Source organism: Petaurus breviceps, unplaced genomic scaffold (assembly GCF_028583685.1).
Source record: "Petaurus breviceps papuanus isolate PSGF00001 unplaced genomic scaffold, PetGlider_PUasm1.0 176, whole genome shotgun sequence".
Classification (NCBI taxonomy): Eukaryota; Metazoa; Chordata; class Mammalia; order Diprotodontia; family Petauridae; genus Petaurus; species Petaurus breviceps.
Window position 1 is genome coordinate 4,086,408 of NW_027185771.1, and position 18,987 is coordinate 4,105,394.

The 18,987-nt window shown below is 37.9% G+C and overlaps 1 protein-coding gene across 3 annotated transcripts in view; it reads left to right on the plus strand.

Moving 5' to 3' along the window:
• The window catches only part of FANCA (FA complementation group A), a 114,954-nt gene that overhangs the window by 13,766 nt on the left and 82,201 nt on the right, over window positions 1–18,987 (plus strand). For all 3 annotated transcript variants that reach the window (XM_069085513.1, XM_069085511.1, XM_069085514.1), the window contains 6 exons: window positions 321–354; window positions 4,290–4,356; window positions 12,970–13,082; window positions 13,703–13,779; window positions 14,588–14,729; window positions 15,420–15,553. In XM_069085513.1, coding sequence (XP_068941614.1) covers window positions 321–354; window positions 4,290–4,356; window positions 12,970–13,082; window positions 13,703–13,779; window positions 14,588–14,729; window positions 15,420–15,553 — 567 coding nt within the window. The remainder of the gene's footprint in view (window positions 1–320; window positions 355–4,289; window positions 4,357–12,969; window positions 13,083–13,702; window positions 13,780–14,587; window positions 14,730–15,419; window positions 15,554–18,987) is intronic.

The following is an 18,987-nucleotide window of genomic DNA, read 5'->3' on the forward strand; positions in this document are numbered from 1 at the left end:
GTGGTAGCTCAGAGTTATTTTTCTTCAGTAAATTTTTGTACCTCTTGTTCCATTTGGTCACTTCTGTTTTTCAAGGCATTCCTGACTTTGTTGGATTTTTGTGCCTTTTACCATTTGGCTTATTCTGTTTTTTTTAAGTTGTTTTGTATATATATATATATATATATATATATATATGTAAAAGCCTCTTTTTCTGTTTGTTTTTTTCTTGCATGTGGAAATTTTTATATTTGTTAAATTTATAACTGAATTTTTAAAATGCATACATCTGTGTGTCCTCATAAATTATTGAATGATGGCAATTTGTTATATTTTAACAGATCTGTGTTGCTGTACTACAGAAAATACTCACTTGTAAGTAAATTGCTTGAAGCCCTAGATCATAAATAATTTACTTTGCCTATTAGTAGTTCTTCTGCTTAGAGTTTTCTGCAATTCTTTTTGATGTATTTCCTGTTCTTTCCACATTTTGTCTTCTAATCAGTCTCAGTCCTAGTACGCCTTTTTCCTTTAGTTATGAATTTACTCTTCATGTTTCATTACATCATTTTTAGTTCTCATTATTTTCCTACTTGAATTTCAGAGACTAAGGAATGTAGATGGAAATTAGTGTTAAGTAGTAGATACTTTTTATGAACCATTAATATTTTGAAACATTTTTTAAAGCTTAATTTGTGGTGTAATTTATTTTCAGTCATACTTGATAGACTTAAGAATTGGCATATGGCGTTTAATGACATATAACATAAGAGTTAAGTAATTTTTTAAGTTTAAAGACTGTTTCTGAATTTATTTCAGGTGTTGTTTGTCTTATTGCACAATAAATAGAGGTGTGAAGGCTTTTTAAAAGAGAATATAGGAATTCACTAGAATCAGAGTTGTTTAGAATGTATACTTGCAATCACATGTTGGCATTTGCCAACTTAAAATTCAGTGTGTCCCAGTTCTTTTTAGCAAAAAATAATACTGAGAAAAAAGAGTTGAGAAACATAGGCCCACAGTGAACTCTCTTCTTCAGTTGTTTTGTTGTACCACTGTAGAAATAGCCTAAAAAATGATGGTGCTGATATTTATATGGAGGATTAGTCTACTGAGGCTCTGAAGGTAAAGTCTTATTTCTAGTCCTATCAGACTGTGGTGGGACTATCCCATAGAAGCTATCACTAATGCCTTCTTTTTATTGATTGTAGGTATGTTTTTCCAATTCCTCACATATCTCTTTCCTTCATTTACTAAGAAAATGTTTGAATTTGTTTGATTAGGAGCAGATGATAAAATTATTTTTTCTTTATTTTAAACTAGTACTGGTCTCTAAATTAATATCCCCTTCTCCAGCTATTATTTATGCTCTCTCTAATCTTCAGTATCTCCCTATCTACTGCTTAGTGATTTCAAAGGAATTTATATTTGATCCTGGAGGTAATAAGGAACTGGTGGAGTTTAAGTTAGGGAGGTAACATAGACTTGTGCTTTAGTAAAATTATTTTGGTATCTATGTGGACTATAGAGTGGAGTGGGGAGAGATTTTAGGCAGAGAGAACAATTAGGTAGCTATTTCAGTAGTCTTGATGAGAGATGATGAGGGACTGAACTAGTTGTGAATAGAAGAGACACATGAAATTCTTTGTAAAGGTTGAAGCATTAGCATCTGGCAGTGGATTGGATACGTGGGGTAAGAGTAAGGGGTCAAAGATGACACCAAGGATGAGAATCTGAGTAACTGGGAGAATGGTGGTACCCTTAACAGGAATAAGTTCAGAAGAGGTGGGTTTGGGAGGAAAGATGAATTCTGTTTTGGACATATTGAGTTTGAAATGTCTACAGAAAATCTAATTTGAAATGTGTATTGCCAGTGCAATATTTACAGTGCCCACGATCATGATAAAGACCATGACTATAAATATCGCATGATGGTCGATTGCAAAATATAACAAACTCTCCACATAGAGGACAGAACCAAAACATTTATTTAGACACCAGAAAGCAGAATCCCAAAATCAGTAAGCTGATTCTGTCATAATAGTAAAGAAATTAACAAGCCATAACAACACAGAGAGCCATACCATCCTTCAGCCTTCCCACAAACCAATACAAGATCAATATCTACTCACATATTGTCTATCTGACTCCTTGCCTGAACCTCCTCTCTCTCTCACCTTCTCTCTGGCTCTGACTCCCAGCTTCCTGTGGGCTCTGCTTCCCTTCAACAAACTCCTACCACAGCCTCCATGTGACTACATTCAGCCTATTAGCAGGCAGAGTTTACTTTCAAAGCAGGGAAGATCTTCAAATTTCCATTCCCATTACAAAATGTCCAATAGATTCTTGTGTGATGTGGAACTGGTGCTTGGGAAAGACATAAGCCTGTGAATCATCTGTGCAGGGAAAATAACTGAAACTGTGGGAACTGATGAAATCAGCAAGTGAAAGAATGTGCAAAGAGGACCCTGAGCAAAGCCTTGGGGGATACCCACAATTAGCAGTTAAGACACAGCTAGAGATTCAGCAATTGAGATTGAGGAGAAGACTGAGACACAGGACTAGCACAGAAATCCTGAGAGGAGAATGTATCTAGGAGGCGAAAATCCACAGGGTCAGCAGGTTAAAACAGTTGAAGACTGCGAAAAAGCCATTAGATTGGTGCTTCCGAAGAGAACATTTACAGTTGAATTCAGTGAGAGGAGAAGTGGGAACATTGAGTCAGTAGATGGCTTTTTTTAAGGAGAGAAGAAATAGGTAACAGGGATGGTGGGATCAAGTGTGGTTTTTTTTTTTTTAATAAGGATGAGAGATGGAGTCTCTTATTTTCTCCCAAAAATTCACTTTCAACAATGCTTAGGCATGGAAAACATCTTATTATATATTAGCCATTTTGCTGTATTTGACACCAGAACTGCAAAAGTAGCTGCAGCAGCAGGTTTCTTTCAGTGTCTTCTTTCCTTTTCTAATTGGTACAAAAACTCTTAATTGGTAAAGGAAGGTTTCAGAGTCTCTGGACTGGCCCCTTTCATTATTTATCCTGACAGGTAGTTCCCTTTGATTTAGTGAAACTAGCCATACTAACAAGAAAGTTCCCTTAACTATTTCCTACAGTAAATAATACACATTTTCCTTAACAATCATACTACTTTTTTTTCTTTGTATGGCCATCTGTGTTTTAATGAGCAGCCATTGGTTTTTTTCCTTTTGTTTCATATAATGTATAAATACTGAAATACAAATATTTTATATAATGTATGAATTGCTGAATTGTGAATGGCATTCTTCATCAACTGTGGGGTATGCCACACTTGTGAGTGTAATAATACATGTCTTCTGATTTGTTCTGGCTTATTGGCATTCACTAATCAAATTCAAATTGATAAGACAATTCATCTGACACTTCCTTACTTCCACTTCCTTCAAGACTCAGCTCAAAAAATTACCTTGTGCAGTAGGCCTTTCCTGGTCTCCCCAGGTCCTAGAGGCCATCTCCCATCTGCTCTGTGTGTGTGTGTGTGTGTGTGTGTGTGTGTGTGTTATATGCCTATTTATATACTCTTCTTTAGAATGAAACTCCTTAAGGACGGGGATTATTCTTTACCTTTTCTTATACCTCAAGCATTTCCCACAGTGCCCAGCACATAGTAAGTGCTTAATAAATACTTATTGACTTATTGATTGATTCAAAATAAAATAGATAGGGACGTGTTCCTGGGTAATTTTGCTTTTTAAAGGTGCTTTAAAAGATAATGGAGCTCAAAAAATGAAATATTCCTTTTGTCACATTTCTTATAGATTCCCGCTGTCTTTTTTATTTAACTGGTATGATTATGCTATGTCATTGCCAGTCCTGTTAATGATGGCATGTCATTTCCCCTGAGGCATTTCTACCAAAGTCTCAGTCTTCGAGTGGGTGTCATGTAGCAAATGTGGCACCTTCAGATGCTGAATTCTGTGTTTCCATTATTTTGTTCAAACAATTCAAAATAAAGCTCCTTAGGCTTATGTTGTAACAAGTACATCTTCACTCACAGCAATTGTCTAGTAATTGAACTTCAAATGGTTCCATAAATTACATTGTTGTCAGAGCTAATAGTTTTTATGTTTTTGCCACTGGGAGAGTTTTCAATAAGTAACAAAGCCTAACATTAGGTTCTGTTGTCCATTTCCCTGGTAGGGTCATCTACTTGGTAACTATTTTAGAGACTGTTAGAATTAATTTCTCCTTGATAGTAATAACATGATTCTATTTTGGTTCAACACTCAATTATGGTTTTTATTTATTGTGATGTTTGTTTTGTTGACAGATATACTCAGCACTTTTGCTACCGAAATACAAGAAGAGTCCTCTACATTCAAGGCAGTGAAATGCTGGTATGTATGTATTTATGCACTGGTGAATATCTGTGTAACAATAATAGTGTTTTTTCTAAGTTTAAGCTCTATTTCCTCTTCATATATTCAGTAGTCACCCTAAAAGTCCTGCTTTGATGACTCATCTCAGTATGCCATACAGGTAGCTCTGTCTTCAAAGGTCATGCCAGCAGAAGAGTCCCTGCTAGACCTTGGATTGTCAAGCAGGAAAGACTTTTAAGTATAGGTCCAGCAGTAAGTTCTTTGTTTTCTAGTGACCAGTCTGGCTAAGAGGAGAGAGGCTTATCACCAAAGAGATTTCTTTTCTGTTCCCAGAAGTTCATTAAGCCAACTGTGAAGATGTGGAGAGACTATTACCTGCATTGGTAGAAGGTGTGCTCTTACTATTAAAACCACAGTCAATAAACATTTATTAAGCACCTATTACGTGCCAGGTCCTGTTGCATAGCTGCTATGCTAACTCTGGGGAAAGGCAAAAGACAGTTCCTGCTTTCAGTAAGCTCACAGTCTAATGGATGAGACAACATGTAAAATACTTTGTACAAACAAGCCATATGCAGGATAAATTGAGATAATTAACAGAGGGAAGATACTAGGATTAAGGGAAATAAGAGAAAAAGTTTCTTGTAGAAAGTGAGTTTAGTTGGGACTTAAAGGAAGCCAGGAGACTGATATCAGGAAGGAGAGCCTTCCAGGCAAAACAAAGGGAGACAACCAGGGACAGCTCCTAGATTTGGGAGAGGAAGTGTTTGTGCAAGAAGAGCAAGAAGGCCAGAGGCACTGGATCACATAACACATGAGGGATTTTTAAGGTGAAAAAAGAGTGGAAAGGCCACCTTACAAGGTCTTTTCTGTAATATCCTTAGGTTATTCATGCCTTTGAATGCCAGACAGAGGACTTTATATTTGATCCTCGAAGTAATAGGGAGCCACTTAATATTATTACTGTCCTGTCAGTTATATCTCAGGCCATAGTTTTTAACTGTTTCTGTGTCATGGACCCCTTTGGTAGTATGGTAATGCCTATAGATCCTGTCCCAGAATCATGTTTTTAAATGTATAAAATATGTAGAATTATAGAGGATGCCAATTATATTGAAATGTAATTGCCAAAATATTTTTTTAAAATTTTATGTACTCCAAGTTAAGAATTCCTGGCCTATACTCTCATGACTGTGACCAGCTCCTAGATGTGTATCACTATGTTTCTACCTTCTTGATTGATCGTTAGGGGTATATTTTTTCCACTTCTCATCTGTGTGGTAAGCTCCCTTAGTAAGCAGGCATTTTTTAAATGCTTGCTATGTACCAGGCATTGTGCTAAATGCTAGGGATGAAAAAAAAGGCAAGAAACAGTTCCTGCCCTCAAGGAGCATACATTCTGATGGAGGAGATAATATATAACTAGGCACATAGAAACAAAATACAAAATTGATGAAGGTAATGTGGAAGGGAAACATACTAGCAGCTGGAGAAGACAAGGTAAAACTTCTTCTAGAAGATGGGATTTGAAGTGAGTCTTGAAGGAAGCCAGGGAAGCTTAAAGGGCAGAGTTGAGGGGGCAGTGTGATCTGAGCATGGAGCACAAGTTCAGAGGCATGAAGGTGGGATATAGAGTGCCATGTTCAAAGAACTGCATCTAGACCAGTGTAGCTGGGTCATAGAGTGTATGAAGGGGAATAAGGAATAAGAAGGCACAAAGATAGGAAGGAGACGGGTTAGGAAGAGCTTTAAATACCTAAGAGGACATTATATTTGATCTGGGAGGTGACAGGGGCTAGTAGAGCTCATGGAGTCAGACCTGTGCTTTAGAACAAGGGTTCTTCACTTGAGGTCCATGGACCTCCTACCCATGGAGTCCATAGATAGATTCCATGGAGTCTTTAACCTTGCATGGGGGAAGAAATTGCATCTAAATTTTTATTAACCTCAAACTTAAATTTAGTATTACCTTGATTTATTTAAAAACATGACTAACAGGGATTCATAGATTGCCAAAAGGGGTACATAACACAAAAATGGAAAAGAATTCCTGCTTTAGAAAAATCATCTTGGCAACTGAACTGAGGATAGCTTAGAGTGGGAAGGTACTTGAGGAAGGGAGCTCAGTTAGAAGGCTAATGCAGGACCAGCTAAGATTCCAGAATACAGATAATGAAGCATGCTACTCACCTCCCTGCTTTACTTTGTTTCCCCAGTGCAGTGAGTGCCTACAATGTAATGGGTGCTGGTTGACTGAGTCAGCATGCAAAATCATATATATTTTTGGGTGTAGTTAATGCAGGAGTGTTGGCTGGACTGCATATTTGTTACAAGGGTTTTGTTCTTGGGGAACACCCAGTTAAGAGTGAATGAAAAATCAACAAAGAGACTGAGAAGCAGGGGTTTGGTCAGATGAAGAAAGTGGGAGGGCAGCGTCTAAAAACTCAGAGGGATGTCACAGACTGCAGAGGGGGAGGATTAGGCTTGAGAGAAAGCCATGGAGTTTGGCAGTTAGATCATTGGTACTTGTGGTGAGGGCAGGTTAAGTGGAGTGATGAGGCCTGCATCCAGATTAAGAGAGGGAGAGGGACCAGAAGAGAGAAAGTCAAGGCACTGGTTATAAATGGCTTTTGTTGCAAAGGGAGGAGGAGGAGAGATAACAATAACATTTATGGTGCGTTAAGGTTTGCCAAGTACTTGAGAAACATTACCATCACTATTTTACAGTTGGGTGATCTGAGGTAGACAGAAGTTAAGTGACTTCCCCAAGAAGCTAGTAAGTGTCTGGGATAGTATTTGAACTTAGGTCTTCATGACAAGTACCCTATCCACTGAGCCAATATAGAATGATAGCTAGCAGAGATGGTCAGATTAAGTGAGAGGGGTTGTTTTTTTTAAGGATAGGGAAGACATGGGCATGTTTATAGGCAGCAGGGAAGGAGCCAGTAGATAGGGAGAGATTGAAGAAAGGAAAGAGAATGGGGATGATGGTGGGGACAAATTACTGAAGGAGTCAGGTGAGGATGGGATCAAGGGAGCATGTAGACAGGTTTGCCTAGGCAAGAAGAAAGGCTACCCCTTCATCTGAGGTAAGACTGAAAGAAGAGATAGTGGAGGGAAATGTCAGACGAATGTTAGATGAATTGGTGAGAAGGGGGAGCTCCAGAAGAATGGTTTCCATTTTTTGGTGAAGTATTGAGGTAAGATCCTCAGATGAGGGAGTAGGGGTGGGAGAGTTTTGAGAAGAGATAAGATTTGGAATAGCTGTTGTGGCAACTGAGATACTTGATCAGGAAGGAAGGAAAAGAATGTTTGCTTGGCTGTAGTGAGTGCCCAATTGAGATTAGATAAAATTGCTAATTTGCAACATGTGAATAGGAACAAAGTAGAAGGATTCTGGGAATAATACAAAGTTGGGGGCTTGCCAAAGTACTTTTGGTGATAGGAAAAGAGAGCAAGAGAATCAAGCTGGTGGGTAATATAGAGTTGGTTCCCCAAGGGGTCGAGATAAGAAAGAGACGAAAATGTAGCCTGAGAAAGAGGTGGAGAGAATGGAGGTCACAAGGAAGACAAAGAACAGGTTTAAGGGTCATAAGGCATAAGGAAAGGTAGAATGATAAAAGATTATGTTCAAATAAAGGAATTTTGGAGTTCATAAATATGAAAGTGGAACTTGTGGATGATGGTAATGTGTACCCCTCTCTGTATTTAACTGAGGTGGAATGCAAAAGGAGGTCATGGAAATTGAGTAGACAGAGGTACTGGGAACTTCTTTAATCACTTTGTGTCATTATGGCTCTTAGAAACCCCCACAGTGCCTGGTTTATATTCGTAATCACCCTATCCTATGCCTCACCTTGCTTCTGATTAGCTTTCATATTTGTCTAAATTGAAGTTAAATGGGCCAATCTAACATTAGTATTGGAAAGAGGTAGAATATGTTTTTAAGATTTTTTTTCTTTTTAAATTTTTTAGTTTACATCATTCATTTCCACAAGATTTTGAGTTATAAATTTTCTCCCCATTTTCCCCTCCCTACCACCCCAAAATAGCGATCCCACTGAATATCACCTCCCCCAATATGCTCTCTCTCATATCTTCCCCGACCCCTACCTCCAACTTTCCAGTAGGGCATGGTGGATCTCTATGCCCCAGTACCTGTATATCTTATTTCCCAGTTACATGTAAAATAATAATAATAATAAATATATATATTTTTTAAACATTTTATTTTAAAACTTAGAATTCCAGATTCTTTCCCTTCCTCCTTCATCACCCACCCTTACTGGGAAGATAAGCAATTCAGTATAGGTTGTACATGAGTAGCTATGCAAAACATTTCCATAGTGGATATATTGTGAAAGACTGACTATATTTCCCTCCCTCCTTTCCCACCCCCCACTTGTTCTATTCTCTACTTTGATCCTGTCTCTTTTCAAAAGTGGATGCTTCCAACTTCCCTCCCCCCCAGCCTTCCCTCCCTTCCATCATCCCCTTCCCCCCTACTCTCCTGAAGGGTGAGATACCCTATTTAGTGTGTATGTCATTCCCTCCCTAAGCCAAATTCAATGAGAATAAGGTTGACCCATTCCCTTTTGCCTTTCTGTTCTTCCCCTTCATTGTAACCATTTTCCCTTGCCTCTTCTATATGAGATAATTTACCCCATTCTGTCTCTCCCCATCTCCTCTCATATTCTTCTCTCACCTCTTAATTTCACATTTTAAGTTTCATCCCTTCCTATTCAGTTGGTCCTGTGCCCTCTGTCTATGTATACCTGTACACATACATACACACACTCACATATGTATTCATATGCCCTCCTATATAGACATATATGTGTGTATATGTATGTATATACATGTGTGTGTATATATACATACACATATACATATACATATACATATACACACATGCACATTTCTATTCTTTTCAGTTATTCTCATACTGAGAAAAGTTTCATAAGTTACGATGATCATTTTTCCATGTAGGAATGTAAATAGTTCCAACTTTGAAAAGTTCCTTATGATTTCTTTTCCCTGTTTACCTTCTCATGCTTCTCTTGCTTCTTGTATCTGAATGTCACATTTTCTATTCAACTCTGGTTTTTCATCAAGAATGCTTGAAAGTCCTGTATTCCATTGAATGACTATATTTTCCCCTGAAACATGATACTCAGTTTTGCTGTGTAGGTGATTCTTGGTTTTAATCCCAGCTCCTCTGCCCTCTGGAATATCATATTCCAAGCCCTTAGATCCCTCAGTGTAGAAGCTGCCAGATCCTGTGTTATCCTGATTGTGTTTCCACAATATTCAAATTGTTTCTTCCTGGCTGCTTGTAATATTTTCTCTTTGATCTGAGAACTCTGGAGCCTGGCTATAACATTCCTAGGAGTTTGGGATCTTTTTCAGGAGGTGATCAGTGGATTCTTTCAACCTCTATTTTGCCCTCTGGTTGTAAAAACATCAGGGCAGTTTTCCTTGAGAATTTCTTGAAGGATGATTTCTAGGTTCTTTTTTTGATTATGGCTTTCAGGTAGTCCAATAATTTTTAAATTATCTCTCCTGGATCTATTTTCCAGGTCAGTGGTTTTCCCAATGAGATATTTCACATTGCCTTCTATTTTTTCATTTGTTTGGATCTGTTTAATAGTATCTTGATTTCTCATAAAGTCATTAGCTTCCATTTGCTCTAGTCTAATTCTGAAGGAATGATTCTCTTCAGTGAACTTTTGAGATTCTTTTTTCCATCTGGCAAATTTGGCTTTTTAAGGCATTCTTCTCCTCATTGCCTTTTTGAGCCTCTTCTGCCATTTGAATTAGTCTATTTTTTAAGGTGTAATTTTTTTCAGTCAGGTTGTTGACTCTCGTTTCATGATTTTCTTGCATCATTCTCATTTCTCTTCCCAATTTTTCCTCCACTTCTCTTATTTGGTTTTCAAAATCCTTCTTAAGCTCCTCTGTGGCCTGTAACCAGCTTATATTTTTCTTGGAAGCTTCTGGTGCAGGAGTTCTTCTATCTTCCTCCTATTCCATGCTTTGATTCTTTTTGTTCCCAAAAAAGGAATCCAGAGTCGGACCACAGTGCTTGCCTTGCTTCCTTTGCTTGTTCATGTTGCCACTCAGTTACTTGATTTTTGAGCTTTTTGCCACAGTAGGATTCTGCTACCAGAGGGGGAGCTTTGTCCCAAATAGCTGGGGTTTTCTCAGCTGCTAGAGCTATTAGTTGGATGTCCTCTCTGAAGCCTCCACACGCTGTGGCAAACTGGTCACGCACCCCAGGACCTCCACCCTAGACAGTGATCCAGATCCAAGCAGGTTCAAGCAAGAATGATTACCCCTTAGACTGGTCACTTGGTCCCTCTACAATTTGCAGGCCAGGAACTCTGAAGCAGCCACATGGCCACAGCCGTGCAGCCACCATGCCTCAGCCACTTCTCCCTCCAGGGGGGCAAAAGGCCGGACCGCACTCCCAGACTTCCGGTTCCTAAAGTCCACACTGCATTGACCTCTCACTTTGTCCTTAGCTTCTATGGGTTGATAATTCTGGAACCCGCCACAGCTTCTGGTGATCTCTCCAGCCAGAGGGTGGTTGTGGCCGCCTTGAGGCTAAAACCTCCAGCTCACGCCTGGCTGGTCTGAGCTCTCAGAGAGCTGCACTAGCCCATTCCTGCCGGCCTGCTGGACTGTCTTCAGTGGGAGGTTAGCTTCTCTGTTATTTTGTGGGTTCTGTAGCTCCAAAGTTTGTTTAGAGTAATTTTTTACATGAATTGGAGGAGATGGAAGCAGGAGACATGCGGAAGGCCTGTTTCTACTCTGCCATCTTGACTCTGCTACCCTGCCCCCTCCATTTTTAAGATCTTAAAGAAAATATGTACACCTAAGCTTTTCCCACCAACTAGCAAAAATGGAAGGTAAATCAGTCTAACAGTCAATGAGGATTTATAAATCATTGTTCGGTTATTAGTGTAGTCCCATACCTCCCCTCACCAGACCAGTGATTCTGATTTCATAGCTATTGCTGTATAAGTAGAGCACCCTCTCCCCCACTGCCTCCTCTCTCATTTCCACCCCCCAATATCCCTGTCCAGGTCCCCTCACTCCTCCCTCTGTGCTTTCTGGAATGCCTGCCCCAGAGATAACACGCTTGCTTTCACCTTACAGCTTTTCTTTCCTTACACCTTCTGTCTTCTTGTTCCCATGCATCAGCTGCCTTCTCTCACAACCTCCATGTTGAGGAAGGGCCCAGACCAGCCATGTTTCACTACCAGGCCCAAGAGCAGGTACCTGCCTCCCTAACCACCAGTTCTCTTTTATGTATGGTCTTTCCCCACTAGAATGTAAACTCCTTAAGGATAGGGACTGCTTTTCTTTTGTGTTTGTATTTGTGTCCTTGGTTCTTTGCATAGCACCTAGCACAGAGTAAGTCCTTAATCTAGGCTTGTTTATTTACTTGCCTGCTGTGTGCCTTGTACTCTGCTAAGCACTAGGGATACGCAGAAGACAAAAGACAGTCTGTGCTCTCAAAGAGCTCACACTCCAGTGAGGAGACAAAATGCACACCAGTGTGTACTAACAAGATAAAGACAGGATAAATTGGAGATAATCAATGGAAGGAAGACGCTGGAATAAAGGGAAATTTGGGAAAGGCTTTTTGTAGGAAGTGGAATTTTAGCTGTGACTCAAAGGAAAGCCAGGAGATAGAGATGTGGAGGGGAAATATTCCAGGTGTAGTGTACAGCCAGAGAAAAAGAACAACAAGGAGGCTGTTATTATCACTGTATCTTTTATATTTGACCTGGAAGTAGTAAGGATCCGCTGGAGTTTATTGAATATTAGGGGTGGAGGAGGTAGTATTCAGGCTTTCAGAGGATCAGTTGGATAGTTGAATAGAAGATGAATTGGAGTGGAGGGAGACTTGTAGCAGGTAGACCCATTAGCAGGCTATTGTAGTAACCCGAGGGTAAGGTGATGAGGGCCTGCGCTGGAGTGGTGGGGGGTACAGGGGAGAGAAAGAGGCATATTTGACAGATGATAGTGAAATGCCCATGGCCTCATATACTAAGCCCCTGTATGTAACAAGTTTGGAAATTACTAATTCTTCCTGAACTCGTACGTACTTAGCCAGGAGCCCCTCTCTTGTGAGAAACAGACCTGGCCATACTTCCTCATAAGATGTCAGAATGATCCTGGACATCTGGGTCTCACAATAAATCAGGGCAAGGACTATGCAACTGTCCAGACCAAGGCCTGGCTACAACGGATGTGCTTATCTACCATTGTCAGACTAACTTTACTTCCCACAAGACTAACTTTGTTTACCACACCTATTTTTGGTGGTTTTTGACTTTAAATATTCCCCCTTTCCCTATGGCTGGGGCAGCTCTCCTAAGGTTTCCTTGGGAGACTGTTGCTGGCCAGCTCAATAAACTGATGCTCAGAGCAATTGGCATGGCTTGGGGTCATTTTTCTCTCTACCTGTCCATTTCAATACTAAGGGAAAATCAACACGACTGGGCAACAGCTTGGATATGGGCCTACAGAGATGGTGTGAGACCTTAAAGATGATACATATGTGACTGATAGACATTCTTTTTATGAAAACCTTTTCTTCTTTTTTTATTCTTTTGGCAGGTTAAATATGTTTAAGTGCTCTGTTTATGGCAGTATGGTTTCACCAGATTCTCTACAAAGTTTTTTTTCTTACACCTTGACTCAGATACTTACTTATAATCCTGTACTAAAAGGTAGGCCTAAAAAGAAGATCTAGTGTGTTTACTATGAGCTTTAGTACACTAAACCCTCCTTAATAAATAGAGTAATTTCCGGTAGTAAAATCAAGATGACCATGTGTGCTATAATTATAATATTGCAGGCTGACCATATTTAATGTTGGGAAAAGGGAATTGCTAGGTTTATGAGGTAGATATATAGAAATGAAAAACTTTGTAGGTGACCTGTTTGCTTTCATATCTGAAAATCTAAACATATAGTGTTTAGAAATACCATAGTGTTAATCTTTGGATCCTTAAAAGTGCTAGGAAAAATACCAATAAGTGCTGTCTCTGATCTCCAGTGGAATCACAGTATACAAAAATGTGAATTTGTCCTTTTTATTGGCATATTATTTATAGTATAACTTCATGCCTGCAGTGAAACCTATAGAGTCTCTTAGATAGCGTCTTAATTATACTGTGGTGTTAATTTTACTTACTATGTTATTAAGCCTTGAAAGGGTTAGCTTTAAAAATTTTTAACTTAATATTATATGTGTGGGTTGATTCTGGATAATAATGATTTTCATGTTGACATAAAAACTAATAACATCTACTTCCATTGAGAGCTTTTCTGTCTTTCTCTGGCACAGTGTGTGATGCTGTTCAAAGGCAGAGGGATTGGAGCTTTGCAAGAACTTGTCCCTTGCTCACTACTTTATATCGAAGAGTAAGTTGATTTCATTGAGATATTAAGTCTTCAACTTTTTCCCCCTTATTTTCAGTTCTAAATCTTTTCAATCAGTAGTTGAATTATCTTAGCAGATTAAGTATACAGGGCACCAATGTCTTACCACAGTTAAAACTGCTTTTGGGATACCTCATACCATAATCTGTATAGCATTCAGCAAAGTGGAAACAGGCTGCTAAAACAGCATGGGCTGTCCAATAGGAGATAAATTCAGTCATTGAACTGCTAGCTAAAAACCTTTCTTAAGCTTCCAGTTCCACAGAGTAACCTTTGAGAACCCAAGGAGGTATCCAAATAGAACTGTAGTGGAAGTTATTGTTGAAAATGATTGGGAAATGTTGTTAATCAAATATCATTTGTAAAATTTGTAAAAAATTTTTAAAGAAATAACATGTAGGGTTATTCATTCTTTTTGTGAAATTTTTGCCTAGTTTGCATAATTATGGAGGGGGGAGTAAACCCCATAGTATACCAACAAGGTAAAGATTTGGATTTGTGCCTTGTATTATATGTATTTGGTTGAAAGAATGGAAGGAATGGAAGGACCAGAGGATAGAATGAAAACTTCTAGTATCACAGACTACATGTAATACCTACAAAGGAGTAAAGCTTGAAATAATGCTAGCATTTTTCTAATGATAAACTTGATTTGGGCATTTTGGAAAAGAAGAAACTATGGTGATTAATTGGTAGGTGGGCATTTATAAGGATTATGGCAGACTTTATTCTTTAGTTTAATAGATATTTGGGCTTTAAAATTAAAAAGATTTGATACTTCTCTTTCCAGCTATTTGTGATTTTTAATCCCAAAGAGTTGATTGGACATTTGCAAGAAGTCCTGGAAACACATGAGGTCAACTGGCAGTTTGTGCTGTCTTGTGTGTCTACCCTAGTTGTGTGCTTGGCTGACGCACAACAACTCATTAAAGGTATCGAGTCAGTAAGACTTTAATGGGGCTGATTTCTCTGCTGATAACCATGAGATATTAGATACTTACTGTTGGTAAAAATAACTAAGGAGTCTATTGGTTTTAATGGGTCTACCAACAGATTTTTAAGGGAAGTTTGGAATTGTAGAAGAATTTTGTTTTTCACTTATGTGAAAACACTATGTTTTTCACTTATGAATTTCATTGATGAAATGGAAATCAGTTATAATTGAAACATGATTTTTAAAGTATTTGTAATGTTAGTAAACCTATCCTTGTTAGTTTTGGCATGATAATAAAATGTCATCTTTATCATATAACCAGGAATCACATTTTATCATAGTAAAATACTCTGTTTTTTGACATTATTTTAATCAGAACCTTCTATTAACCAAAATATATACAAGATAATAATCGGTGTGCATATGATAAGCCTAAGGTCCTGACATACCTTCTGAGTAATTGAAGAAATATTTACAGTGTATTCAGTATGGTTTTTCTTAAATATGCTTTGTTTGATCTCTTTGAAAATTGGTCATCTAGGTGTGATATAATAACTGTCATATATAAAGCAATTTTATTAAGCTTTTTTTTAACTCATGCTGGTTAATAGTATACTGTTCCAGGATTCTAATTCTAATCTATACTGTAGATATGTAGAGATTCTAGTTTAACTTTTTGTTCTTTTAGATTTATTGGCTCATTTGATGATCAAAGCATTTGAGAGTTATGACTTAGAAAGCATGATCACTGCATTCCTGATAGCTCGCCAGGCTGCTCTGGAGGGTCCATCTGTTTTCATTCCTTATGCAGAGTGGTTTAAGGTAGGTTTAGTGCTTTGTATAGAGGCATTAACTTAAGTTGTGTACATTGAACTAGTGACATCATTTAAATCAATCTTGTGCAAATTTCTAAAACTTTGCATTAGTTCATTGTAGGTTGGTGTTCTCCCTTGCTTGTATCAGGGGACAACCCTTGAGAGAGTAGGAAGGGACTTCTCAGTTAGCAACAGGTATCTGCTTGTCTAGGTGATACTTAAAGTTGTCCCAGACCCATCTTTTTCTTGTCTTTTTGTATGGTTACTTTATTATTTTTAACTAAGTTTTTACTGATGTCTTTTTTTTCCTCAGTATAATTTCCCACAATATTCCTCCCCTTGTCCCTCTCTGAGAGGCATCCCATAAAATAAATAATGTCTTTTAAAGATAAAAAAGGAAAAAACATCAGAACAACAGATTAATATCATTGAAAAGGTGAAAATATGTGTACTTGTGAACTTCCCACCTCTGCAAAGGGATGGGGTAGAGGATATATACCCTCTCCTCTGTTCCTTTGAACCATGCCTGTCCTTTATAATTGTGAAATGTTGACTTCTGATTTCTTTTTCATCATTGTTTTTGTTTACATTGTTATAGTCACTGTATGTAGTGTTTTTTTGCCTCTGTTGATTTCGCTTTGCATCAATTCATGTAGATCTTCCCAGGTTTCTTTGTATCCATCATACACATCATTTCTTACAGCACAGTAATAATCCTTTCTATTCATGAGCTGCAATATGGTTAGCTATTAACCATTTGATGAATAGCTAGTTTGTTTCCAGTTCTTTGCTATCACAAAAAAGTGCTGCTATAAATATTTTGGTTTATTTAAGGCCTTGCTTTGAATCAGTGGCCACCTTGTGATATAAGCCTAGTACCAGAATCTTTGGGTCAAAGATATACACATTTGAGTCACTTTATTTTGCATGATTACTTTAACAGGATAGAGAATGGGGCAGGGGGGAGAGGGAAATCTAAACAACAACATGATTAATAGTGAGAATTATAGAATTGTTTGGCATGATACCTCACAGGCCATTTTGGCCAACTTAAGGCATAAATCTTCCATGCAGATAGTCACCCATCCAATTCCTCTTTGAATACCTGCAGTGATAATGATCTCACTATTCATTGAGAAAGCCCAATCCATTTTTTTTATTGATAGTCAATAAACATTTTTTCAGTTTTTTTTTTAACATTTTCATATACAGTTTTTGTGTAATAAATTCAATCCCTCCCTATTTCCCTCTCCTCTCCCCTCCCTGAGACAGTAAGCAATCAGATATAGGTTTTATGTGTGCAATTATGTAAAACATTTCCATATTAGAAATTTTGTACAAGAAGTCTCAAATAAAAGAAAAAGTGAAAGTAGTATGCTTCAGTCATATTAAAACAATTATCAGTTCTTTTTCTGGAGGCTGATAGTATGTTTCATCATTAGTCCTTTAGGATTGTCTTAGATTGTTGTGTTGCTGAGAATATCTAAGTCATTCACAGCTCATCATCATACAATATTGCTTTTACTGTGTATAGTGTTCTCTTGGTTCTGCTCACTTCACCATGCATCTGTTCGTTGTAAGTCTTTCTAGGTTTTCTGAAATCATCCTGCTTGTTATTTCTTATAGGACAATAATATTCCATTACACTCATATACCACAGTTTGTTTAGCCATACCCCAATTGATGGGCAACCCGTAGATTTCCAGTTCTTAGCCTCCACAAAACTGCTATAAATAGTTTTGAACAGTTCTGATTATTAGGATTATGGGGAGCCAAGATACGATGCCCCTCTGTCTTTGGAGAAAGTATTCCTTTCCTGTCTCACAGTGGAAAAGAGTAGGCATATGTCAGCTTTTCCTGTGAACCACTTCTGGCTCTTTCATTCACAAATTTGTATCTGCTTATAGGTACTGCCAGTACTACCTTGGCACATTTTTGAATTTCTATCTATATTTTTTCTTATTTGTCCTAAATTTAGCTTGCTCCTATTTCCACAACTAACTGAACTCTTATATCTTGGGACTCACTCTGATCACAAATAACTTAGATAAACTTTTGATAATGCATAACTGCTAGGCAAATCAATTGTTCTCACCTTGAAGTTTATGGGAGAGATTCCCACACCTTTGAACTTTAGGCTTGTTTTGATGTGTGTGTGTCTGATAAACTGGTTGGGAAGAATAATTACATTAAACCCTAACCTACATTAAAAAATAATTCATTTCAATTTTTTTCTTTGTACACTTCTCATCTCTTTCTTGATGAGCAAGGAGAGCCCTCTCAAAACAGCTAAGAGTTGCTGTTGGTGTTCATGGTTTAAGCACCCAGGGATTTGAGTAAGAACTCAACCTTGATACCTGCTTTTTTTCCCTAAATTTTCTGATTGTTGTTCAGCCTGGTACCAACTAATAGTGATAAATTTCCCACAAATACATTCAACCAGTTTGTCAGAATAACTACAGTTCCCTAGAGAAATTTTAGTCTTCCATCAGAAATATTGTAGTTTTTAACTTATAAAATTCTCAGAGCTAAAAATGGTTATGAGTGGAACACTTCTAGCAACCTGTAAGGCTTTTAAAGGACATTTTAAATTCATGGTGTTAAGTATTATTAGTGTTGATAGAATAATATGGCTGATGTTGGTTCTGTGACATATGAACTAATGGAACTCAGAGAGGGCAAGGAGTTCTTTTTGTAAAGTGTCTGGGGCAGCATCAAAGGCAGCCATCTAATGTTTCTGAATAATGAAAAAGAACCGTCCTTTGTTCTGGAATGGATTATAATGGAGTCACAGTATATGAATGCAGTGTCCCAAGAGCTTAGAAAGTTCAGCTCAAGTATAAGAAGGTCGTCCGTGTCAGCCAGAATGCTAAATAAGCCCTGAATGTTGGTAGAATTGTATTTCTTTTTGAATAGATTCTATTTTCAGTGCAGTACCTCACTTCACTTTTAATTGAACTAATATTTTCCAAGAGCAAGAAATAGTTTCAGTGTAGATCTGGGGTATTGATAATAATGAATGTTTTCTTTTATATTTTGATTCCCAGTACTCTCCCCCACCCCCACTATATAGCCTCTCTATTATGTTTCTAGACCCTTCCACCAATTTGGCATTTATACTTTAAACTGAAGTGTATCTGACATTGGCAATTCATTCTTTGTTGATGGATTTTATTTATTCCTAAGGGGAAATCAAGATAAAAGTTACATTTAATTTATTGCAGTAGCTTCTTAAATAAAGAGAATCATGATATCTCAGATCAGGAAAGTGTCTCAGAGGTCCTCTGATTCAACCAGTGCCTTTATAGGAATGCCCTCTCTGACAGCTGTATATCCAACCTTCAGTTATTTTCCTCTAGTGAGGTACTACCACTGCAATCTAATACCATGTGAGGAAAGTGGAAATTTTTTTGTGTGTGTCAAAGTACATCTTTATTCAAT